Source organism: Myxocyprinus asiaticus, chromosome 20, assembly GCF_019703515.2.
Source record: "Myxocyprinus asiaticus isolate MX2 ecotype Aquarium Trade chromosome 20, UBuf_Myxa_2, whole genome shotgun sequence".
NCBI classification, from domain to species: domain Eukaryota; kingdom Metazoa; phylum Chordata; class Actinopteri; order Cypriniformes; family Catostomidae; genus Myxocyprinus; species Myxocyprinus asiaticus.
In genome coordinates, this window is record NC_059363.1 from 34,585,204 (window position 1) to 34,610,772 (window position 25,569).

A 25,569-nucleotide genomic window follows, 5' to 3' on the forward strand; every position below is an offset into this window, starting at 1 on the left:
GATTAGGCAAAGTGGTCTTGTTTAACCCAAAAAGGGTTTATTTTGCAACAATGAGTGGCTGACTACATTACCCTCTATTTTATTTTGCTACACATCTACTAACTAAATAAATAAATGGACACGAAATATTGATTTTAGTTTAAATGATTTCAGTATGCGAGATGAGACACCAAAGAGTGATATGAGGGAAAAACAAGATAAATTAGCACAGCTATGTAGTAAATGTGTTTCCTGGGACAGCGGTAAACAAACAGTTTAGTGGTCACTACCAGAATGCTGCAATTTAACCAATCAGAATCAACAATTTATCAACAACAGTAATAAATAAATGCTAATATTGGCCAATACTGACATGATCACCGATATATTGTGCATCCCTAAAAATAAAGTCCTTTAGCATGTCAAAATGTGAAATGTCAGTTATTGTCCTCACTAGCACTAATGCTAACCTGTTTTTGTTTTTACTGTGCCAGACGAGGGAACCCACTGCATCTGTGTCCAGAGCGCTACCGCAAGTTGCTCCTTATGTGGCAACAGCACTGCATCCTGGAAGAAATCGCCCGCAGCCTGGAAGTACTCAACGTCATGTTCGCCTTTGAGTGGCAGATGCTTTGAAAACAGCAGGGCATGCCACATTCGGTTAGCCTGCTTATGAAATCAGCCTCAATGCAAGGAGTAATAAAAATCCCTACCATCTAAACGTACTGCAGTCAGTGTTTTCAAGCAGCCATTGCATTATATGGGTAGCCACAGTGAACAGGCCCAGCCCATAAAATATATTTATGAAGTGTTTTCTCAGCTCTTTATTTATTTAGCTTTGGCTGGTTTGCAGTTGGGATCTTCACACTGTTCTGATTTGTTGAAGAGATCTGTACTCCTTATAGCACTGCAACTTTTCCTTGTCGCTCATTGTGGTGTTTTTGCATTGTTTTCAGGGAGTGAAGATTTATTGAGTGTCACTGTTAAATGCTATGTATTTTTATACCTCTGTAAAATGCTAGTCCTCTAATCTTTCTCAGCGTTTTGCTTTTTCTTTCATTTGGTTTGAGAAATGTTATTTATGTGAATATAACAGAATATATTCATATGTACTATACCTATATATGATGTAAAGCTGTCCTCAGCGTAATGTATAATCAGTGTTTCAGGGTGACAAGCTGTTTTGCAAGCTAGGTGGATTTCACAAGCATGGGCAGATCATATGTCCTGAATTATTTATTTATTGTATTTAAGTTTATCAGAGTTAAAAGAATTTAATTTGTGCTGTGACAGTTTAAGACATTTTGTCTTAAATCCAAATGAGTACAGCTAAATATATCACACATTCAGCAACAAAGATACTTATAAGTACCATATTACTAAAACCTGCAACATGTGAATGTAATTATAACTACATTTCAAGAAAAGGAGAGTGCTGCTTATCCATGCAAAGCAAATCAACCACGATACTGGGGTGTTTTTTTTTTAGGTTTCCAGGACTTTGCCATGCGGTTGCTAAGGTGTACCACAGTTAGTGTTTTGGGGGACTGCTTATTTGCCAAAGTCAAAAGAACTCTCTATTATATGCCAGTCCCTATATAAGGTCCCTCCAAGTCTGGGCAAACATCATAAGTCCAAATGCATAAAAAGTTAATGTACACCTTTTCTCAACATGCCTCATTTGAGATATCTTTAATGTCCATAAAACCCTATGAGCAATAGTTGCAATCTTATAAGATTACAATTCAATTAAAATTCTTCAGTTCCAGTGAGTGGAATTGCTCCATAGCCATGGGGTTAGGGTTAGTCTTTATTTAGGTAAAGTCTTTATTTGTTTATCAGTTTTCCCATGTTGCATTTATTATCATTACATATCCACGATCATCTTAGGCATGGGAGAGCTTTGAGCCTTTTAAAATATGATTTAAAGGATGCTGATATCATGTTTTCACCAGTGTACTGATTAAAATATCTGGGAGTTGGCACAAGACCTAGGCAGCACAGCAAAATTGTTGATATACAGTATCTTGTTTTTTTTTTTTTTTTTTTTTTTTTTGATTCAATACCAGTTAAGCTTAATCGGCAGCATTTGTGGCATAATATTTATTAACACAATTTATTTGGATTTGCCCCTCCTTCTCTTTAAAAATAAAAGCAACAATCTGGGTTACAATGAGGCACTTACAATGGAAGTGAATAGGGGCCCAGTTTTGAACGTTAAAATACTCACTTTTTCAAAAGTGTAGTCACAAGATGTAAACAATATGCATGTAAACATGATTTTAGTGTGTGAAAATCACTTACTAACATTTTATGTGTAAAGTTATAACCAATTTTGCAACTTCATTGCCATGAAGATGTAATGTCAACAAACCCTAAAACCTTAAAAGGACTGTAATATGACCATATATACAACTTTACAGCTCAAATAATACATGAGTTTTAACAGAAGAATTAATGTAAGTGCTTTTTTACAATTATAAGCTTCACATTTCTCATTTAAACCCTCCAATAATTGGCCACATTCACTTCCATTGTAAGTGCTGTAACCTGTTACCTCCATTTTTGCTTTTTTTAAAGAAAAGGAGGGACGTGTCAAAATTAAATTGTGATAATCAATATTATGCCACAAATGCTGTCGATTGATCTTAATTTTGTATTGAACCTGGAATATACCTTTTAATTGTTTTATCAAACTATTCTGTGTGGCTCCATTCTGATACTGTATGTAATGCCCACTTTTCACAATCAAATCAATTCCCTGTGGACAAAATCAAGTCACACCCTACATTCTTGTTGAATATCCTGTTTCTCTCGAAATATGTCACAAAATGGGTTTCATATGGCAATTCACGTTGACTTTAAAAATCTACAGTGGACAGTTTTTGCTCTAAACAACTTCAACAATCATACTATTCACACGAGTCAATCTCTAAATGCAAGATAAGATTTAGACTGTTGCATGCTTAATGGGAGACAGTTTAAGAGTTTAATATTGTGCAAGACTTTAAAGGCCTCATGTTGCTTTGCACTGTAGACAGTAAGCCTTCCTTTGCATGTTCAAACATTACTCAATTCCATTTTTCCTTATTCAGTTCCTTCACTTTATATTAAAACAGAACTCATATTATGTTGTTATCTCTTTCTTGATTCTTGCTGTACAATTCAATGCCATCTCATTTTTCAGGCAGTCAGAACAATACTTTAAAAACTCATACACTGATATAGCATCACATTCCAGTCCTCTGTCGCTTGCATAACACTTCTGATTATGAAAAGGAACACTCTGGCCTAAGACTAACTGGCCATGGGAAAAGCCTTTGGAGGCACATTGTCTGGACCATAGTGTGCTGTAGATGGTCTGTCAATGTTTGGATCTCCATTGATGGCTGTGTTGATCTGGTTGAACTTGCCCAGATTTTTGATGATGTTGAAATTAGAGCGAGCAGTGTCCACAAAGCTGTTCTCGAGGAGCCACCCGTCAGACTCACACTCAGGGTCCCCCTGTCTCAGCACGTTCTCCAGGGCTGTCTGGAGGTAACGGACCCCCGTAAGCACAGAGAGCTGTGAGAGTAGTAATAACCGTGAATATACCAGGGGGTAAATAAACCCTTGTGAACAGAAAGCCACTCACCTAAGCAAATAGCAATAGGCTATTGCTAATCATTAGCACATCATTGTCTCTTACACATACAGTATACACATACTCATACTACACTGAGGGATTGGACTAACTCACAAAGAGGTACATAGAGCAGATTATGAAGAGAGGATGGGATTATGTCATGCAAACAGAGCTATTTTGTTGAGTGAGTGGCCCTTGCTATTAATTAATGTAGACGACCTAGTACCACTACCTAGTACCTGTGACAAAGGTTACTTGATGGATATTGCGAGATAAATCAAGTATTTTTGTTTTATTCGTTTTATAAGACATGCTGAATCCTATCCTAACTCACTACCAAAACAATAGAGATAACCAACCTCAAAGAGCCAGATGATGAGAACAGTTAGGCCAACTGAGTGCATGATGTTGGTGTAGTAATCTAGCAGAGCCTGACGACAACCCCTCATCCACAGATTGAGTTCCTCTGTCTGGTAGTCGTAATTAAAGTGGGCAGAGTTATTGGTGATTTGGTTATGAATGCATGGCCGAGGAGAGTTGACATTGCAACAGCTGAAGGGAACTCCATCCATAAGGTATTTTCCCTCCACATTGCTGCGTAGACGGCTGACAAGAGAATAATAGACATTTTGTAATAGAAAAAATAATATTTTAAGATTTCATAATTAAAAGATATTATATAGGTGTGATACAGGGTTGGTTAGAGGATTTGTTTACAAGGGTCATATATATTTTGTCTGAGATCCACTAAAATGTTTGTAAACGTGTCTTACACGCAGTGCGGGCCCTACTTAATAAGTGACTGCATAGGGCCCTGCGACCACCAGGGGACCCCCTACAACAAGTTCAGTTTAGCCAAATAATTATTTGCACTAAGTGTTAACAGCACTAGCCACACAGCCCAGCTACGTATATGCCCGTCAATAGTCTGATGGAACCTGTTAGGCAAGGCAATTTATATATAAAGCACAATTAAAAACAACAGGTAGTTGACCAATGTGCTGTACATTATTAAAACAAAACATAACAACAGACATAAAAAAAAACACTACTAAAAACAACATAATACACACGGGTACCAACATATCTCCAATCATGATTTAGCTAAAAGGTTGGTTTAGAACTCCAAATAAATATTATATAATCGTTGAAGAAAAGGGAAAGAGACATAAGTATGTAAATTTGTCGAGTATGCATCTAAAAACTGGTATGGTGGCATTGGTATAGCAGTTGACGTTCAGTGCTGGCGATCCATATTCGGGTCCGCTTTTTGCCAATTTCACTCTTTTTCCCATATCCATCCCATGTAAGCAAAGACGGACAGTGGCTGTGCACCATCGTTGAGTCCTCTATTTTAAATAAAAAAATAAAAGCCTCTTTGCAAAGCCTGCATTGCATTGTGACCGATTCACAAAATAATCTTTGCTGATATGTGCTGCACAAACTGTTAAGGTCGGACTAAAATGATCAGAGGCCTTTTTTTTTTTAATAAACTTCAGTACACTTTCCTAGAGGTGGATCCTTCTGAAGGCTAGGACAGGAAAAGCAAGTATGGCGAACTCTCTCTTATCATTACCAGCTAAAGGAATAGTATTGTCTTCCTCTGGTGTTTAGATATAATTGCATCTAACTTTCTGCTTAATACTTCACCCTGGCTAGACAGGCCAAGTTGCTGAACACCAAATAGTCATTGTTGATGTGTAAATGTGAGCAATTGTGTTAATTTTAGGGCTATCAATCAATTTTTAATTGCATGATGTGCTGATAAATTAATCAAATTACATGCAATTAAACTTCTTACTGAAGCGAAATAATTATTCATTTCAATTATTTCATTTTAAACTTTGAATGGAAAACCAACCAACATTTTTGCAGCTTACTCTATTTTCAAAAAACAGTTGTTATGGACTGGGGAGGAAGTTTGAGTTCTGAAAATTAGAGTGTATTAACATAGTACACCAAGCTCTTGTATTTCAAAAGATCAAGGAAAATAATTTGTTTCTTTATATGACCCCTCTAAATTGTAACTGTGCAGGCCCAACTTACTCTGCCACTTCCCGTTGAGACATGTCCAGGTAACGGTTGCTGATCCACTGGATCTGGAACCAGTCTCTATGGCCCTCATTTCCACGGCACTGGAACTGGATCTGCAGCAGGTCTACCTTGCGTTTCAAGAAGCAGCGACCTGGCGTGTCCATGTCCTTGTAGTAGCGCATAGCATCACGTAGCCCCAGCGCAAGTGACTCATCAAGCTGTCCATGCATACTGTAGCACATCATGGCCCCCACAAAAACGCTCAGAGTGAAGAAAAATGTACAAATAATGTACGGGAGCATCACCAACTTCCAGCGCAAGAACTTGTTGGTGTCCACACAGTCATAGCAGATCTTCCCTCCTAAAAAGTTGATTCCGCAGGCTATAAGTCCCACAGCAATAAGCATGTTTGGAACAGACTGATGTTGACGCTTGGCCACTAGATCTTGCCGTTTGTGGATCTCCACTTTCAGAAAGATGCCTAAACTAAACAGGATGATCCCTGTTACAACGGAGACCCAGTTCAGCACCCACAGAACATGGGCCAGTTTATCCCTCTTAGTTTTAGTGAACCTTACCGGCAGCACAGCCATTTTAAATGTTTGGTAACTGCTTCAAAGGTTAAAAGAACCTACACCTGATATTTTTATTGGTCTTGCTGGGAGGCTAACGGAGTTCCTAATGCAAAAATTAAGTGAATGGCTAATTTTAGATATGCTGTAAATCAATGAGGTGTAGATCGATCTTACTGATGAACGCATGAATTGACTAATGCTTCTCAGCTATTAGCTTCTTACGCTAACTTAGTTAGTGTCAGTCATTAGAAAGACTTCGTATCCAAAATCTATGGCCAAACAAAAAGAACGTAGCCACTCATTTTAAAAAAGATATTTCATTGAGAGATAACAGTTAATAGAAATACAGTATAACATTTCTCAGAGTACTTTTTTATATATTTAAAAAGGAGTTTTATAGTCTGGTCAAATGGGCAAAACTAAGCCATTCTATGCTTTGCGAGATTCTCAGATCTGTCAAACTGGTTGAAGAGATTGGACAACCTTTACACAGACAGTGAAAGCAGAAATAATTTCCATTTTTGCAAACATGCACCTGAAAGGGGGGGGGGGATGCAATTGAGAAAACAAGACAGTGGATGGATACACAGAAAAGTATTGCATTACTAGCTGTAATATGAGTGTTACATGCAAAATAGAAGGTCTCTTTACTTAATACTTCCCGATAAGCTAATATCTTCTCAAATGAAAGCAAATACTTATTTGTGTTATAAGATGTGAAAAAGCTAAGAATGCACTGAATGCTCGAAAGCTCAAAATAGCAGCCAAAATAAAGTTCACCTAAACAAAAATGCAAAGGGCTTGTCCTCAGATGATCCATGCATAAGGCTAGTAGTAAACAGCTTATTACTCACCCATTCATGTCTATCCATCACTCAATTATATTTCACCCAATTCCAAGTAATTTTTCTTTAGCTCTCCATCAGATGTCCTCAAATTTTGTGTAACAATAAGAATGCATTGTTTGGTCTTGAAAACTAATTGTCTGTGCTAGTGTGTGTCACTGGCTAAACTGTGACCTCTCTTGTAATTCCTTCTAATCAGTAATCACCCCAGCTGGATTTGGAAGAGTACCTTCTGCCACCAGCAAATCTCACTGACTGGGGTGTGTGTGTGTGTGTGTGTGTGTGCGCGTGCGTGCGTGCATGTGTGTGTATACATTAGAGAGGGAAAAAAGAACGAAAAAAGGAAATTACGGAGGATGCTCTGATTACAGAGGAAACAGAGGATGCTCTGAGTCGCCTACATGTCAAATGACACATTCTTAGCATATTCTGGTAATATTTACATTCTATTTTATGGCATTATAATTTCATTGAAATACTGTAACCCACACCTAATCTAAAAACCATTTAGGATTATATTTGCCCCCCTCCACAATATAATAAATATAACCCCCATCATGTGGCCTATAACAAATACACTCTCATTTAATCTTAAAGTGCCAAGCCTCACATGGGTACTGTGTATTGCCCAGAGTGCACAAAGATTCATATTTCACATACTGTAGATTAAACAACCCTACTTTTTTTCATCTAAAAAAGGGATTTAAAATTATTAAAAATGAACTAACAAACAAATAAATACACACATACTGTACATACATATATAGGGTGCTGAGAGGATATTTATATGCTTTAATCATTCAAATTTCAATTTTCCCAAAATAATTCCTCCTGACTCTTAGTTCTTTATTTAATATGAATATTTCATATAATTCCATATGCACCCACCCTCATACACATGCACTGACAGCCAATGAGATCCAGAGGATTACTCAAGCCTAAAGGGGATTGAGTCAGGGGAAAGCACATACATACTAGTCAGCAGATCTAAAGGCAGGACGCTTGGAAGACCATTAGATACTGGATGGAAAGTGCATTATTTAGTAAGTACTGGTTGCCACACAGTGTTTATGAGTTCTTCCTAAACCATGGATAATTTACCAGAGTTAAAATCAGGGGTGTAATGTAATTGAGTAAAAATACTTAAATATTATACTTAAGTATTATTTTTTGGGATTTGTACTTTACTCAAGTGCAGTTTAAACAGAATACTTTTACTTTTACTTAATTACATTTCCAAAGAAAATGTTTTACTTTTTACTCCTTACAATTTTATTTAAACTTGGAAAGTACTCACTACATTTTTGCAGATCGATTTATTTTGTCTTACTGGACTGATGCCGCTTTTTTACTCCATCCGACAAACGAAAGATGACAGACCAGAGGTCAGTCATTTTCAACGGTCTGCTGTGTGGAGTTCCGACCATCTGCAGAGGCCAAATTTCGGATCTGATTTGAGCTTCGGATACATTGAAATATTTGTGCGACTAGACCATATGAGACCACCTGACTGAATGTGATGTATTCATTCAAAACTATGAGCACGAAGTGAGAAACACTGACAGTTTTTGTCAAAAACTTTATAACTTATACTTCTACAGACAGGGTTGGGGAGTAACAGAATACATGTAACGGGAATATGTATTTAAAATACAAAATATAAGTAAATGTATTCCACTACAGTTACAATTTAAATCATTGGTATTTAGAATATGGTTACATTCAAAAAGTATTTTGATTACTGAAGAGATTACTTTGCATTTTACTGTCATTTATTTCATTTAATATTTAGTCCTTTCAGATGGAAAACATTTATACATATAAATGATGCGATCCAAAGAACGCTTGAGCAGCGGTGAAACACTTTCTTATGATGTGTTACATTCAAATGAGCAGACAGAGAAGTAAGTTTGAAGTAAATTTGGAGCAGAAGAAATAGAAATTACCCTTGTGTAAATTGTCAGCTTTACTCTAAGATAAAATGCTATTTCTAGCCATTTTACATGCACATGTTACCAGGCACGATCATATTTTTTTATCAAAAAAATTCACTTAGATCATAATTTCTTTTTTTCTAGTAAGACCTTTGATATTAGGGCAAACATTTTATTCTTGATAATAATTTTTGTATTGTTTTCCTGTAAAAATATCTAAAAATCCTTAAAACAAGATCAATTTGATTTATCTTGTTTTAGAAACAACACTGCATAAGATATTTAGGTTTTTCAGAGAATGTATTTTTAACATGTGTATTTTGTCTTACTGTACTGGCAGAGTTTTTATAGTCTTAACAAGTGAAAAAAATCTACCAGTGCTGAAGAAGTAATCCAAGGTATTTAGAACGTTACTGACCTTAAGTAATCTAACGGAATACGTAACAAATTACATTTTACAGCATGTATTCTGTAATCTGTAGTGGAATACATTTCAAAAGTAACCCTCCCAACCCTGTCTACAGATTGGACAGTTATGAAGTCAAAAATGATCATTCACATCGCAAATATATATATACACCACCGGTCAAATGTTTTGAAACATTTCACTGAAATGTTTCTCATGATCTTAAAAATCTTTTGATCTGAAGGTGTATGCTTAAATGTTTGAAATTAGTTTTGTAGACACAGAGAAAATTTTGTATATAAAAATATAATTGTTCCACCATATTAATTCAATCAAAATCAAATCACTTTATTGTCACACAGCCATATACACAAGTGCAATGGTGTGTGAAATTCTTGGGTGCAGTTCCGATCAACATAGCAGTCGTGACAGTGATGAGACATACAGGTGCATCTCAATAAATTAGAATGTCGTGAAAAAGTTCATTTATTTCAGTAATTCAACTCAAATTGTGAAACTCGTGTATTAAATAAATTCAATGCACACAGACTGAAGTAGTTTAAGTCTTTGGTTCTTTTAATTGTGATGATTTTGGCTCACATTTAACAAAAACCCACCAATTCACTATCTCAAAAAATTAGAATATGGTGACATGCCAATCAGCTAATCAACTCAAAACACCTGCAAAGGTTTCCTGAGCCTTCAAAATTGTCTCTCAGTTTGGTTCACTAGGCTACACAATCATGGGGAAGACTGCTGATCTGACAGTTGTCCAGAAGACAATCATTGACACCCTTCACAAGGAGGGTAAGCCACAAACATTCATTGCCAAAGAAGCTGGCTGTTCACAGAGTGCTGTATCCAAGCATGTTAACAGAAAGTTGAGTGGAAGGAAAAAGTGTGGAAGAAAAAGATGCACAACCAACCGAGAGAACCGCAGCCTTATGATTGTCAAGCAAAATCGATTCAAGAATTTGGGTGAACTTCACAAGGAATGGACTGAGGCTGGGGTCAAGGCATCAAGAGCCACCACACACAGACATGTCAAGGAATTTGGCTACAGTTGTCGTATTCCTTTTGTTAAGCCACTCCTGAACCACAGACAACGTCAGAGGCGTCTTACCTGGGCTAAGGAGAAGAAGAACTGGACTGTTGCCCAGTGGTCCAAAGTCCTCTTTTCAGATGAGAGCAAGTTTTGTATTTCATTTGGAAACCAAGGTCCTAGAGTCTGGAGGAAGGGTGGAGAAGCTCATAGCCCAAGTTGCTTGAAGTCCAGTGTTAAGTTTCCACAGTCTGTGATGATTTGGGGTGCAATGTCATCTGCTGGTGTTGGTCCATTGTGTTTTTTGAAAACCAAAGTCACTGCACCCATTTACCAAGAAATTTTGGAGCTCTTCATGCTTCCTTCTGCTGACCAGCTTTTTAAAGATGCTGATTTCATTTTCCAGCAGGATTTGGCACCTGCCCACACTGCCAAAAGCACCAAAAGTTGGTTAAATTACACCAATGGTGTTGGTGTGCTTGACTGGCCAGCAAAATCACCAGACCTGAACCCCATAGAGAATCTATGGGGTATTGTCAAGAGGAAAATGAGAAACAAGAGACCAAAAAATGCAGATGAGCTGAGGGCCACTGTCAAAGAAACCTGGGCTTCCATACCACCTCAGCAGTGCCACAAACTCATCACCTCCATGCCACACCGAATTGGGCAGTAATTAAAGCAAAAGGAGCCCCTGCCAAGTATTGAGTACATATACAGTAAATGAACATACTTTCCAGAAGGCCAACAATTCGCTAAAAATGTTTTTTTTATTGGTCTTATGATGTATTCTAATTTTTTGAGATAGTGAATTGGTGGGTTTTTGTTAAATGTGAGCCAAAATCATCACAATTAAAAGAACCAAAGACTTAAACTACTTCAGTCTGTGTACACTGAATTTATTTAATACACGAGTTTCACAATTTGAGTTGAATTACTGAAATAAATGAACTTTTCCACGACATTCTAATTTATTGAGATGCACCTGTATACCAATTTACAATAACATCAAATTAACACAACACAATTTAAACATCTGTTATACACATAATTACACTCAACAGTATACAAATAATAACATACACTGTACAGTATACAATATGCACTATATAGATATACATTATTCAATAAAAATAAAAAATAAAAATACATAAAAAAGTATATATATATATAGAATGTACAGTATTGTACTGTATTGACATTCAGGCTGTCAGTTGATAGTCAGTTGTTAAGAGATAACATAATATAATAATAATATAATTTATGACAGTCCGGTGTGAGATATAAGAGTAAGGGTAATAAAGTGCAGTGCTGATGTATTTTGATCGTGGGAGATCAAGAGTTCAAAAGTCTGATTGCTTGGGGGAAGAAGCTATCATGGAGTCGGCTGGTGTGGGTCCTGATGCTGCGATACCGCCTACCTGATGGTAGCAGTGAGAACAGCCCATGGCTCGGGTGGCTGGAGTCTCTGATGATCCTGTGAGCTTTTTTCAAACACCGCCTTGTATATATTTCCTGGAGGGAGGGAAGTTCACCTCCGATGATGTGTCTGGCAGTTCGCACCACCCTTTGCAGTGCTTTGCAGTTGTGGGCGGTGCTATTGCTGTACCAGGCGGAGATACAGCCAGTCAGGATGCTCTCCACAGTGCAGGTGTAGAACCGTGTGAGGATGTGGCGGTTCATTCCAAACTTCCTCAGCCGTCTCAGGAAGAAGAGGCGCTGATGAGCCTTCTTCACAACGACTTCAATGTGGATGGACCATGTGAGTTCCTCAGTGATGTGGACACCCAGGAACTTAAAGCTGCTAACTCTCTCCACCGGTGCTCCATTGATGGTGATGGGACTGTGTTCTCTGTCTTTTCTTCTGAAGTCCACCACAAGCTCCTTTGTCTTACTGACGTTGAGGGAGAGGTTGTGCTCCTGACACCAGTGTGTCAGAGTGTGTACCTCCTCTCTGTAGGCTGTTTCATCATTGTCAGTGATCAGACCTACCACCGTCGTGTCATCAGCAAACTTAATGATGGCATTGGAGCAATGTGTTGCCACACAGTCATTTGTGTACAGGGAATACAGGAGTGGGCTGAGAACACAGCCCTGCGGGGCTCCAGTGTTGAGGGTCAGTGATGAGGAGATGTTGCTGCCTATTCTAACCACCTGGCGTCTGCTTGACAGGAAGTCCAGGATCCAGCTGCACAGCGAGCTGTTTAAGCCCAGAGCCCGGAGTTTCTCATCAAGCTTGGAGGGCACTATGGTGATGAATGCTGAGCTGTAGTCTACAAACAGCCTTCTCACATAAGTGTTCCTTTTTTCCAGGTGGGAGAGAGCAGTGTGTATTGTAGATGCAATGGCATCATCAGTGGAGCGGTTGTTGTGGTAAGCAAACTGCAGCGGGTCAAGAGAGAGTGGCAAAACAGAGCAGATGTAATCTCTGATTAGTCTCTCAAAACATTTGCTAATGATGGGTGTCAGAGCAACAGGACGCCAGTCATTTAAACAAGTTATTTTTGATTGTTTTGGAACAGGCACATTGGTGGATGTTTTAAAGCATGTGGGGACTACAGACAAAGAGAGGGAAAGGTTGAAAATGTCCATAAAAACACCAGCCAGCTGGTTCACGCACGCTCTGATGACGCGGCCCGGAATGCCATCTGGGCCAGCGGCTTTACGTTTATTCACCCGTCGGAAGGATCGGGTTACATCCGCTACAGAGTCGGAGAGTGAACTAACCTCTGTAGCTTCAGCCGCGAGAGCTCTCTCTGCGAGGGCGGTGTTATTTCCCTCGAAATGAGCATAAAAAGTATTTCGCTCATCCGGTAGAGAGGCAGCGGTGTTCATGGCGGAGTTTTTATTCCCTTTAAAGTCCGTGATGATGTTAATTCCCTGCCACATGCTTCTAGAGTTGGTGGTGTTAAACTGTCCTTCAATCTTACTCCTGTACTGGCGTTTTGCGGTTCTGATAGTTTTTCGGAGGGCATAACTGGCTTGTTTATGCTCCTCCATGTTCCCGGAATTTAAAGCGGAGGTCCGCACATTAAGTGCCGCGTGAACATCGCTATTGATCCAAGGTTTCTGATTCGGATAGATTTGTACAGTTCCGGTCAGAACGTCATCCTCTACACATGTTCTGATGAAACACATTACGCTATCAGCGTAAAGCTCGATGTCGTCATCAGAGGCGGACCGGAACATCTCCCAGTCCGTGTGATCAAAACAGTCTTGTAGCCTAGAATCTGATTGGTCCGACCAGCACTGGATCGTTCTGAGGGTGGGTGCTTCCTGTTTCAATTTCTGCCTGTAAGCGGGCAGAAGCAGAATAAAAGAGTGGTCCGATCTGCCAAATGGTGGGCGGGGGAGGGATCTGTAGCCATCCCGGAATGGAGAGTAGTAATGGTCCAAAACCCGGTCCCCTCGTGTGTTGAAACTAATGTGCTGGTGATATTTTGTTGCGACTGATTTTAAACTGGCTTTATTAAAGTCCTCCGGTCACAATGAACGCGGCCTCAGGGTGCGCGGTTTCCTGCTCACTTATAATCCCATACAGTTCCTTGAGTGCCCAGTCTGTGTTGGCTTGTGGGGGGATGTACACAGCTGTGATAATGACTGCTGTGAATTCCCTCGGTAGCCAGAATGGTCGACACAGAAGCATAAGAAATTCCAGATCAGGAGAGCAGAAAGACTTGATAGAATGTACGTTCCTCTGATCACACCAGGATTTGTTGATCATAAAACATACACCACCACCTCTGCTTTTACCTGAGAGGTCTTTCGCTCTGTCCGCTCGGTGCACGGAGAACCCCGCAGGTTCAATGGCTGAGTCTGGAATCTCCGCAGACATTCAAGTTTCCGTAATGCAGATAATGCAGCAGTCCCTTGTATCTCGTTGGAAAGAAATCCTCGCTTTCAGCTCGCAGAGCTTCTTATCCAGAGACTGAAAATTTGCCAGTAGAATAGTGGGTAGCGGGGGTCGATTTGCGCGACATCTTACTCTGATGAGAACGCCGGCTCTGTTTCCCTTTTTCCTCCTGCATTTCCACGGCCGTGCTGCCCAGACAAATGGCTTATTAATATATTTCATTATAAAACTAAAATTTTATAAATAAATAAAAAAAAAAAGTTTTTAAAATTGATGACTTAATAAAGAAAAGCAGCCAATAATTGCCCAACACAGATGGGAACTCCTTCAATACTGTTTAAAAAGCATCCCAGGGTGATACCTGAAGAAGTTGGTTGAGAAAATGTCAAGAGTACATGTCTGCAAATTCTAGGCAAAGGGTGACTACTATGAAGATGCTAAAATATAACATAGTTTTGATTTATTTAGGATTTTGTTTAGTCACAACATAATTCCCAAAGTTCCTTTTATGTTATACCATAGTTTTGATGACTTTACTATTATTCTAAAATGTGAAACAAAAATTATAATATAGAAAGAGTAAGTGTTTCAAAACTTTTGACCAGTAGTGGGTGTGTATATATATATATATACACACAGTGTATCCGGAAAGTATTCACAGCGCTTCACTTTTTCCACATTTTGTTATGTTACAGCCTTATTCCAAAATGTATTAAATTCATTATTTTCCTCAATTCTACAAACAATACCCCATAATGACAACATGAAAGAAGTTTGTTTGAAATCTTTGCAAATTTATTAAAAATAAATCACAGCCTTTGCTCAATACTTTGTTGAAGCACCTTTAGCACCAATTACAGCCTCAAGTCTTTTTGAGTATGATGCTACAAGCTTGGCACACCTATTTTTGGGCAGTTTCTCCCATTCTTCTTTGCAGAACCTCTCAAGCTCCATCAGGTTGGATGTAGAGCATTGGTGCACAGCCATTTTCAGATCTCTCCAGAGATGTTCAATCAGGTTAAATTATGGGCTCTGGCTGGGCCACTCAAGGACATTCACAGAGTTGTCCCATAGCCACTCCTTTGTTATCTTGGCTGTGTGCTTAGGGTCATTGTCCTGTTGGAAGATGAACCTTCACCCCAGTCTGAGGTCCAGAGCATTCTGGAGCAGGTTTTCATCAAGGATGTCTCTGTATTTTGCTGCATTCATCTTTCCCTTGATCCTGACTAGTCTCCCAGTTCCTGCCGCTGAAAAACATCCCCACAGCATGATGCTGCCACCACCATGCTTCACTGTAGGGGTGGTATTGGCCAGGTGATGAGCGGTGCCTGGTTTCCTCCAGACATGATGCTTGCCATTCAGGCCAAAGAGTTCAATATTTGTTTATCATGGTCTGAGAGTCCTTCAGGTGCCTTTTGGCAAACTCCAGGCGGGCTGTCATGTGCCTTTTACTGAGGAGTGGCTTCCATCTGGCCACTCTACCATACAGGCTTGATTGGTGGAGTGCTGCAGAGATGGTTGTTCTTCTGGAAGGTTCTCCTCTCTCCACAGAGAAACGCTGGAGCTCTGTCAGAGTGACCATCGGGTTCTTGGTCACCTCCCTGACTAAAGCCCTTCTCCCCCGATCACTCAGTTTGGCCGGGCGGCCAGCTCTAGGAAGAGTCCTGGTGGTTCCAAACTTCTTCCATTTAAGGATGATGGAGGCCACTGTGCTCATTGGGACCTTCAATGCTGCAGAAATTTTTCTGTACCCTTCCCCAGATCTGTGCCTCAATACAATCCTGTCTCGGAGGTCTACAGACAATTCCTTGGACTTCATGGCTTGGTTTGTGCTCTGACATGCACTGTTAACTGTGGGACCTTATATAGACAGGTGTGTGCCTTCCCAAATCATGTCCAATCAACTGAATTTAGCACAGTTGGACTCCAATCAAGTTGTAGAAACATCTCAAGGATGATCAGTGGAAACAGGATGCACCTGATCTCAATTTTGAGTGTCATGGCAAAGGCTGTGAATACTTATGTACATGTGATTTTTTTTCCTTTTTTATTTTTAATAAATTTGCAAAGATTTCAAGCAAACTTCTTTCATGTTGTCATTAAGGGTATTGTTTGTAGAATTTTGAGAAAATAATGAATTTAATCCATTTTGGAATAAGGCTGTAACATAAAAAAAATTGGAAAAAGTGAAGTGCTGTGAATACTTTCCGGATGCACTGTATATATATATATATATATATATATATATATATATATATATATATATATATATATATATATATATATATATATATACTGGCGGCCAAAAGTTTGGAATAATGTACATATTTTGCTTTTTTCAGAAGGAAATTTGTACTTTAATTCACCAAAGTTGCATTCAACTGATCACAAAGTATTATCAAGACATTACTGATGTAAAAAACAGCACCATCACTATTTGAAAAAAGTAATTTTTTTATCAAATCTAGACAGGCCTCATTTCCAGCAGCTGTCACTCCAACACCTTATCCTTGAGTAATCATGCTAAATTGGAAAAGGGTGTTATGGATCTTAACCCCATTGAGCTTTTGTGGGATCAGCTAGACAGTAAGGTGCATGAGAAGTGCCCTACAAGACAGCCACATCTATGGCAAGTGCTACAGGAAGCGTGGGGTGAAATGTTACCTGAGTATCTGGAAAAATTGACAGCTAGAATGCCAAGGATCTGCAAAGCTGTCATTGCTGCACGTGGAGGATTTTTTGAGAACTTTTAATAGTAATAGTAATTTTCCACATTACTAATGTCTTGACTATACATTGTGATCAGTTGAATGCCACTTTGGTGAATAAAAGTACACATTTCTTTCCATAAGAGCAAAATCTGTACATTATTCCAAACTTTTGGCCACCAGTGTATATATATATCCATCATAAATGTAATGGCATTTGAATGGGCAAATTAATTAAAAAAAATTTGGATTGTGATTTCTTTAGGTGTAAGGTCATAATACCTTGCCATGTTGTGACATTTGGTGGAGTCTTTATGGAACAGCAGAATGATTCTTAACACTGAGGTCCTTTGGAATAAAGCTTTAACAGACAACAATGTTAGGGGCATCATTTGTTGGTTACGGGGCCTCTATACTGATGGTAAGAGTTTTAATATGTCCTCACATATTCTGTCCTCTTTGCTTACACTGTCAGCCCATTATAGGTCACAATGATGTAACTTGTGTACAGTAACTTCATTTTTTATCTGTACCTGCTTGATGTGATGCTATCTTCTAGGTGAAGAGGATATGGATGAACGCTTGGCCAGTTTTGACTGCTGGCTTCAACGATCAGCAGAACTCACCAAGAAGGAGCTGTTAATGTGCTGTGAGCAGCAGAAATCTTATTAAACATTGTGCTTAACCTATTTCTTTAACACACACACACACATATATACTGTATATACAGTGCATTCAGAAAGTATTCAGACCCCTTCATTTTTTCACATTTTGTTATGTTGCAGTCTTATGCTAAAATGCTTTAAAAAAACAAAAACAAATGAGCAATTGGTGGAGAAGGGCCTTGTAAGAGAGGTGACCAAGAACCCAATGTTCACTCTGGTTGAGCTCCAGAGATCATGTGAGGAGATGGGAGAAACTTGCAGAAGGACAACCATCACTGCAACACTCCACTGATCTGGGCTTTATGGCAGAATGGCCAGACAGAAGCCTCTCCTAAGTGCAAGACACATGAAAGCCTGCTTGGAATTTGCAAAAAAGCCATTTAAAGGACTCTCAGACTGTGAGAAACAAGATTCTCTGGTTTGATGAAACGAAGATTGAACCGTTTGGCCTCAATTCCAAGCGTCATGTCTGGAGGAAACCAGGCACTGCTCATCACCTGCACAATACCATCCCAACGGTGAAGCATGGTGATGGTAGCATCATGCTGTGGAGGTGTTTTTCAGTGGCAGGGACTGGCGGACTGGTCAGAGTTGAAGGAAAGCTGAATGCAGCAAAACACAGAGATATACTTAATGAAAACCTGGTCCAGAGCACTCAGGACCTCAGACTGAGCCGAAGGTTCACCTTCCTACAGGACAATGACCCTAAGCACACATCCAAGGCAATGCAAGAGTGGCTTAGGGATAACTTTGTGAATGTCATGGAGTGGCCTAGCCAGAGCCCAGACTTGAACCCAATCAAAAATTATAACAAAGCAACAATAATGCAACATAACAAAATGTGGAAAAAATGAAGGGGTCTGAATACTTTCTGAATGCACAGTGTTCACAGGGTTTTATTTTTATTTTTTATGTTAAATGATCATTACTTTTCTCTGACTACAGGTTTCAGTCAATGTAGAGGCTTGTGGATGTTTCTAGATGAAAACTCATTTGCTGTCATCCATAAACTGGTCCTCAAACTGAAGAACCTGCTTTCTCTATTCCACCTAGTAAAGAAACATAGCAGCCCTCTGCACATTAAACATGGTCAGTTTTGATATTAGTAATCTCTCTTCTGCTTTATTTGTCCACTGCAGAAAAAAAGTTGCAGAACAGCAGCACAAGATGTTTTAGTTTCAATAATTTTCTGGAAGAAATGTTGAACATTGAAAATATTGAGGGGTGGCAATAATTTTGGCCTCAATTATATTGATTTAACATATTGTTTCTATGCTCTTCAGGTATGCCATGTGGAGAGTGTGCACTGGGCAGCAAAGCTTCATATGGATGGGATTATTGGAACCAGAACCATTATGCCATCAGGCAACACATCCTGCTTGGCAGGCTGGTACAGTGGTGGGGCATGGCAGGCCTTCTGCCTAAGTATCCAGGTGATACACCACACTGATCTCACTTTGAATTTGGCAACAAGAGGCTAAAAGGTCTGCTGCTGAAATCGGTCTATGCTTAACGAAATTCAAACCACCGGCCTCAGTGGCCAAAGCTAGAAGTGAGGCTGCCGGCACGCTGCACGAGTGTTTGTAGCTTGCTAGCCTGCTTAGCATTGATCATTCTTATTCTTATACGTTCATTGTTTTATCCTTTGCCATTTTAACATGTGCTTTGGGTTTTTCCACTTTTCTACCGTTTCAACTGTGTGTATGTTACCGTGCGCACCCGTTTTCTCTCTTTTTTCTTTTTTCCCACACTTGTCTACATCTCGCATCTCAACTGCGTGCATTCATTTAGTCCACTGTGTTTTACACGGATTATTGCATCAGTCTCAAACATCTGCTGATTAGGATCCACATCGAACCACATCAATCTCAGACCCTCTCCGCTCAAGAACAACCATAACAATAACAACAACAATAACAACAACAACAACAACATCAAACAATTGCAGTAAGTCATGGCATCCGCTCATGTTATTTCTTCCTGCATTGCATGCCACATGTTTACTATAGTTTCTTCCATCAGCAGTGAGGGATTCACATGTGATAAATGTAAGCAATTAGTCAAGCTGACAGAGAAGATAAATTAGTTAGAGGCATGCATCAGAACGCTAGTGGAGGTCAGTGAGAAAAAGAAGCCGGTAGATACTGTTTCGGATACAGGTAGTACAGTGAGCAACACATACACTTTGGTTCCGGATGAAGAGCCCCCGCAGAAGGGCATTTCGGTGATGTCTCGGCGGCATACTCGTTCAACAAAGCGACACCACTCTCCCGTTCCTGTTAGGGTTTCCAATAGATTCTCCCCACTCAGTGATGCACCTACTGAGAATCATGTTGAAAGAGCCTTAAAAATTGGTGATTCTATTGTAAGGAACTTGGAAATAGAGACTCCAGCCACCATTCTTAAATGCATTTCTGGGGCTCAAGCGTCTGACATCAGATCAAATTTACAAGTGCTGGCTAATGCTAAACGTAATTTTCTAAAATTGTTATTCATGTCGGCACTAACAATGTCTGGTTTCGCCAGTCGGAGATTACTAAAGACAATGTTAAAGAGGTGTGTGAACTTGCAAAAACGATGTCAGACACTGTCATATGCTCTTGTCCCCTCCCTGTTTTTCGTGGTGATGAAGTTTATAGTAGATTGGTGTCACTGAATGGCTGGATGTCTGAGTGGTGTCCGGAGAATTGCATAGGATTTATAGACAATTGGAAGAGTTTTTGGGGTAGACCTTACCTGCTAAAGAGAGACGGACTCCATCCCTCCAGGGAAGGTGATAGTATTTGACTGTCTGGGGCCCAGGTCAGGAAGCAGACAAACTGGTTATTCAGAACATCTGCTAGCTGCCTTGAGACATCACACAGGTCACATAAACTACAAAATATAGAGACTGTGTCATCTAGATATCATATGGAGACTGTGTCTGTTCCCTGAGCTACCAAACACAAATCCCTCACTAAATCATTTAAAAAAATTTTGATTAAGGTCAAACTTGAAAAAAATAATAAATTAACATCATATAAAGGTAGGGCTACTAAACATTAGATCTCTTTCTACCAAAACACTAACTGTAAATGAAATTATTACAGATCATAGTTTGGATGTGCTCTGTTTGACTGAAACCTGGATTAAACCTGATGAATATATTAGTTTAAATGAATCTACTCCCCCAGGTAATTGTTATAAGCATGAGTCTCATCTGAAGGATCGAGGAGGAGGTGCTTCAATTTACAGTGAAGTTTTTGGTGTTACTCAGAAGACAGGATATAAGTTTCAGTCTTTAGAATTAATAATACTTAATGTAACACCATCAGATATAAATAAAAAAATTCTGCTGTCTTTTGCCCTTGCTACAGTATATAGATCACCCAGGCCCTACTCAGATTTCCTTGGTGAATTTGCAAATTTTCTATCAAATCTAGTAGTTAATGTAGATAGAGCTTTAATTGTTGGTGACTTCAACATTCACATAGATAGTGAAAATTACACATTGGGATTATAATTTATTTATATTCTCAACTTTCTTGGAGTCAGACAAAATGTGACAGGACCAACTCATCACCATAATCATATGCTTGATTTAATTCTGTCATATGGAGTTGATGTTGATCCTATAAAAATTCTACCGCAGAGCGATGATATCTCAGATCATTACCTCATCTCGTTTAAAGGATAGGGTCTCTGAACATAAGTATGCCATTAGAAAACATAATATGGACTATCTTATGGCGAGGCATTTTCAGGTAGCCCACAATAGCAACCCTGATAGTCTTATAGTGGAAGCTTTAGAAACAGCGGGGATCATTTAAAAATATTATTACAAAGAGAAAAATGTTATATTTATCAGATGAAGGCAATGGATTTTCCGGGTTTAAATGAAGAAATTGACTTCAGTCCTTTTCTTTAAATAATGTATGTATTTTTCCTATTGTGGTTATATATATATATATATATATATATATATATATATATATATATATATATATATATATATATATATACTGTATATGTATTTAAAAAAAAAATTCTCTCTTTATTGTGACATCATTTACTATGATATAAGTACCTAGATATCCTCCTAAACTGGCACTAAAATATATTTTAGCAAACTCATAGAAAATAACCACAACAATCCTGAGTGTTTATTCAGTATTGTGGCTAAATTGGTTAGGAATAAAGAATCAACTGAACCAGACATAATATAAAATTGAAATAATCAGAAATAAAACTGGAACTATGCAATCAACTGTCACAGCACCTCAGAAATCAGTGTCTAATAATTTTCCTCACTAGCAATTTCAATCCTTCACTGTTATGGGTCATGAAGAGCTAACAAAACATGTATGTTAGATCCAATACCAACTAAGCTCTTAAAAGAGGTATTCCGTGTAGTCTCAGAACCTCTTCTTAATATTATTAACTCCTCGCTATCCTTTGGACATGTCCCAAGAAACTTTAAAATGGCAGTTATCAAACCGCTTATTAAGAAGCCATAGCTTGATACTGGAGAATTAGCTAGTTACAGACTAATTTCAAATCAACCATTATGTAAAAAGGTAGTGTCCTCCCAACTATGTTCATTTCAATCATTATCAGTCAGGATTTAGGCCCCATCACAGTACAGAGTCTGCACTTATCAGAGTTACAAATTACTTGCTCTTATCATCTGATTGCAGCTGCATTTTCTCTTCTAGTGCTTTTAGATCTTAGTGCTGCCTTCAACACAACAGATCACGACATTCTCTTGAATAGGCTGGAGAATTATGTTGGCATTGGTGGACTTGCATTAGCATGGTTTAGATCCTATTTATCAGACTGCTACCACTTTGTATGTGTAAATGATAAATTGTCAAATCAAACAAAAGTAAGTAAGTATGGATCATGTAACAGTATAAGGATCGGCAAGGAGGAGTTGGGAACCGGCTGAACAGTAAACGTAAGGTTTAATGTAAAACTCAACTTAAAACAACATAAAACATAAGACAAACAGACACAATATGCAACGCAGCCGCGTGTGTCTCTCTCTCTCTTGAACCGGCATCTCTGGCCGCCCTCCCGCTGATCAGCTGATTCAGCGCCGGCCATGCTCCATCACGGCCTGGCCACGCCCTCCTCCTCGTAACACTCCTCCCCCTCCTGATTCAGGCTGGGGCACCACCGGTCTGACTAACTCCCCCCCCAATCTCTGGGGGGGAGATGCTGCCCATCCGGTCAGTTCTGTCTGCCGGTGGTCCACCCCGCCTCCTGTGAACCTGGAGGGAGAGACGAGGGGAGGCATGGGGATAGGGAAAGGGCTAGCAGAGACACAGAGAGAGAGAGAGAGAGAGAGAGAGTGAGAGAGAAGAAATTGCTCGCCGGCTCCCGGACGTGCTGTCGATACGGAACCTCTCCTCCCATTCTTGGCAGATAGCCGCAGTTCCTCCAGCACTCGGTGGCCGTCAGCGACCCCTCTGTCCCCAGGCAGATGGCCGAGCTTCTCCCCTGGTGGATGGCAGCGGTGAGGACTCTGTGATAGCGCATCCCTCCTCCCTCCCGGGTTTCGGCACCACTGTAACACAGAGCTGAACAGTAAACGTATGGTTTAATGTAAAACTCAATTTAAAACAACATAAAACATAAGACAAACAGACACACATGCGATGCAGCCATGTGCGTCTCTCTCTCTCTTGAAGCGGCATCTCCGGCCGCCCCTTATCTAGCTCTCCCGCCGATCAGCTGATTCAGCACCAGCCATGCTCCATCACGACCCGGCCATGCCCTCCTCCTCGTCACAGATCAGTTTTAGGACCTCTGCTTTCTCCTTATACATGCTTCCCCTGGGAGATATTATCAGGAATCATGGAATAAGTTTTCACTGTTATGCCGACGATACCCAATTTTATATTTCTTCTAAACCCAACGAAAATGCACAATTCTCCAAATTAGCAGAGTGTATCAATGAAACCAAAGATTGGATGGCCAGAAATTTCCTTCAACTCAATTCTGACAAAACAGAGGTACAAATTATTGAACGAAAAACCTCTAAAAATAAGCTGCTAAAATATAATTTGACTCTCGATGGATGTACTGTCATGTCGTCTTCTAGAGCGAAGAACTTAGGTGTTATATTTGATACCAATCTGTCCTTCGAAATCAAATTACCAATGTTTGTAGAACAGCATTCTTCCACCTCAGAAATACTGTTATGACACATGCTCTCTGTTGCTGATGCCAAAAAACTAATTCATGCATTCATGACCTCAAGACTAGATTATTGTAATGCATTACTGGGAGGATGTACTGCAAGTTCAATAAATAAACTTAAATTGGTTCAAAATGCAGCTGCCAGATTGGTGATTAGAAACAAGAAATATGATCATATTAGCCCCATTTTATCGTTGTTACATTGGCTACCTGTTAAATTTCTTACAAAGCTTCTGTTAACTACATACAAATCTTTGAATGGTCTAGCTCCACAGTACATAAGTGACCTTCTGAAATGATGATCACAAAATTCTGGCTTGTTAACAGTTCCTAGAATATCAAAATCCACATTTTCCTATTTGGCTCCTAAACTATGGAATAGTCTCCTTAACACTGTTTGGGACGCAGACACACTCACTCAGTTTCTATTTAGCCAGGCATACACCTAATTTATTCATCAACTCACAATTAGGCTGCTTTAGTTAGTTCTGCCGGAACCTGAAACATCTATCATGATCTAAAAATTTGCATAAAATTGAATGGCATCTACACTAATATTATTCTATTTGTTTCCCTGTCTCAGCCTCGGGATTCATATCCCAAGTTTATCAGAGCTGGCCAGATCCAGCTCTGTTCCTGCTTGGCATCGAACTCCACTGCTACGTGTCGCTAAGTGATGATGACAAACTACAGCCGGTGCTAACCAGACATCACTTCAGTATTTTACGATGGATTTAAGAGGATTAACTGACACCAACTCCAACTGTAAGACATCGGATACTTCATATGCCACTGCCTAAACCTTGGACTTAAGATGGACCCCACCAAACCTCACCGAAATGACCTGCTGGTTGAACTGCGATGCACTTCATTGATCTCTGCCTGCATCACCTTTGTCTATTGATGGACTACACTCTTGAAATGGAATACACAGACAATCATTTAATTGCCAACAAAAACCTTCATCAGCCAACTAACAAAGGACAATGCATCTATGTGAACTTCTGCAGTTAATCCAGGATGGACATCAAAGACATTAGTCATTAATCTTACAGTTCATAAAAAATCTTTTTTTTTTAAACACTGGACTTTAACATTTACTTAGTTTACAAATTATAAAACATGACTTGTACTGCACACAAATAACTAATATTGGCATTATATACATGTTGTTTAGCCAGAGGGGAACTGGCCCCCACAGTGAGCCTGGTTTCTCCCAAGGTTATTTTTCTACATTAACCAACATCTTATGGAGTTTTGTGTTCCTTGCCACAGTCACCTTCAGCTTGCTCACAGGGGTTCTAAATACAATTAATATTTAATTATTAAATTTTTACTACACGACTCAAGCCTCCTTTGGTGTTTTGAGCCGACAACCTGTCTGCAACGAGATGTCTCAGTTCGCCCGACCGATGGTTGTGTAGTATGCACAATTCTGCAACATGTCCAGACTAGTCGCAGACACTAAGATGGATTTCAAACCTGCTTGAAATCTGGCCGATGAGTCATAAGGTGTGCGCACTGTTCTGAAAAGCGAGAGAAGGACAATGAGCAAAAGCCAATGATTTGGCCCGGTTGCTAGGGAGGGTAGAGTCACATTGGGTAACCTCCTCGTGGTCGCTATAATGTGGTACTTGGTATTCAAGTAAACATTCTTACATTCTCATGGATTACATGTCTTTACTGTATGATTATAATACATTAATAATTTATTGTAAAGCTA

At 39.4% G+C, this 25,569-nt stretch overlaps 2 protein-coding genes across 4 annotated transcripts in view; one reads left to right on the top strand and one right to left on the bottom strand.

The window, feature by feature from the left end:
* Window positions 1-1,788: 1,788 nt before the first annotated feature.
* On the bottom strand, window positions 1,789-7,207 carry LOC127411235 (photoreceptor outer segment membrane glycoprotein 2-like). 3 transcript variants are annotated; one of them, XM_051646649.1, is made up of 4 exons: window positions 7,068-7,207; window positions 5,651-6,748; window positions 3,964-4,210; window positions 1,789-3,543 (listed from the first exon to the last, which is right to left on the bottom strand). In XM_051646649.1, exons 2-4 carry the CDS (start codon window positions 6,229-6,231, stop codon window positions 3,277-3,279), a joined length of 1,095 nt encoding a protein of 364 aa, XP_051502609.1. In that variant the 5' UTR covers window positions 6,232-6,748; window positions 7,068-7,207; the 3' UTR covers window positions 1,789-3,276. The 3 variants fall into 3 exon arrangements, with proteins under 3 accessions (XP_051502609.1, XP_051502610.1, XP_051502611.1); XM_051646650.1 differs by having other exon boundaries at window positions 5,651-6,124; window positions 7,068-7,200; XM_051646651.1 differs by having other exon boundaries at window positions 5,651-6,119; window positions 7,068-7,166.
* Window positions 7,208-8,048: 841 nt separating this feature from the next.
* LOC127411215 (uncharacterized) overlaps window positions 8,049-25,569 on the top strand; it is a 42,862-nt gene continuing 25,341 nt past the window's right edge. The window contains exons 1-5 of the mRNA XM_051646614.1: window positions 8,049-8,101; window positions 17,264-17,419; window positions 17,558-17,647; window positions 18,609-18,752; window positions 18,947-19,096. Coding sequence (XP_051502574.1) covers window positions 17,326-17,419; window positions 17,558-17,647; window positions 18,609-18,752; window positions 18,947-19,096 — 478 coding nt within the window. The 5' untranslated portion in view covers window positions 8,049-8,101; window positions 17,264-17,325. The remainder of the gene's footprint in view (window positions 8,102-17,263; window positions 17,420-17,557; window positions 17,648-18,608; window positions 18,753-18,946; window positions 19,097-25,569) is intronic.

Bases quoted from the DNA above. Each gene is read 5' to 3' on its own strand.
- LOC127411235 (XM_051646649.1), bottom strand. From the start codon at position 6,231: ATGGCTGTGCTGCCGGTAAGGTTCACTAAAACTAAGAGGGATAAACTG. The intron at 4,211-5,650 runs GTAAGTTGGGCC...TTCTCTTGTCAG, and splicing joins TCTCAACGGGAAGTGGCAGA to CCGTCTACGCAGCAATGTGG. The intron at 3,544-3,963 runs GTTGGTTATCTC...CTACTCTCACAG, and splicing joins TCATCATCTGGCTCTTTGAG to CTCTCTGTGCTTACGGGGGT.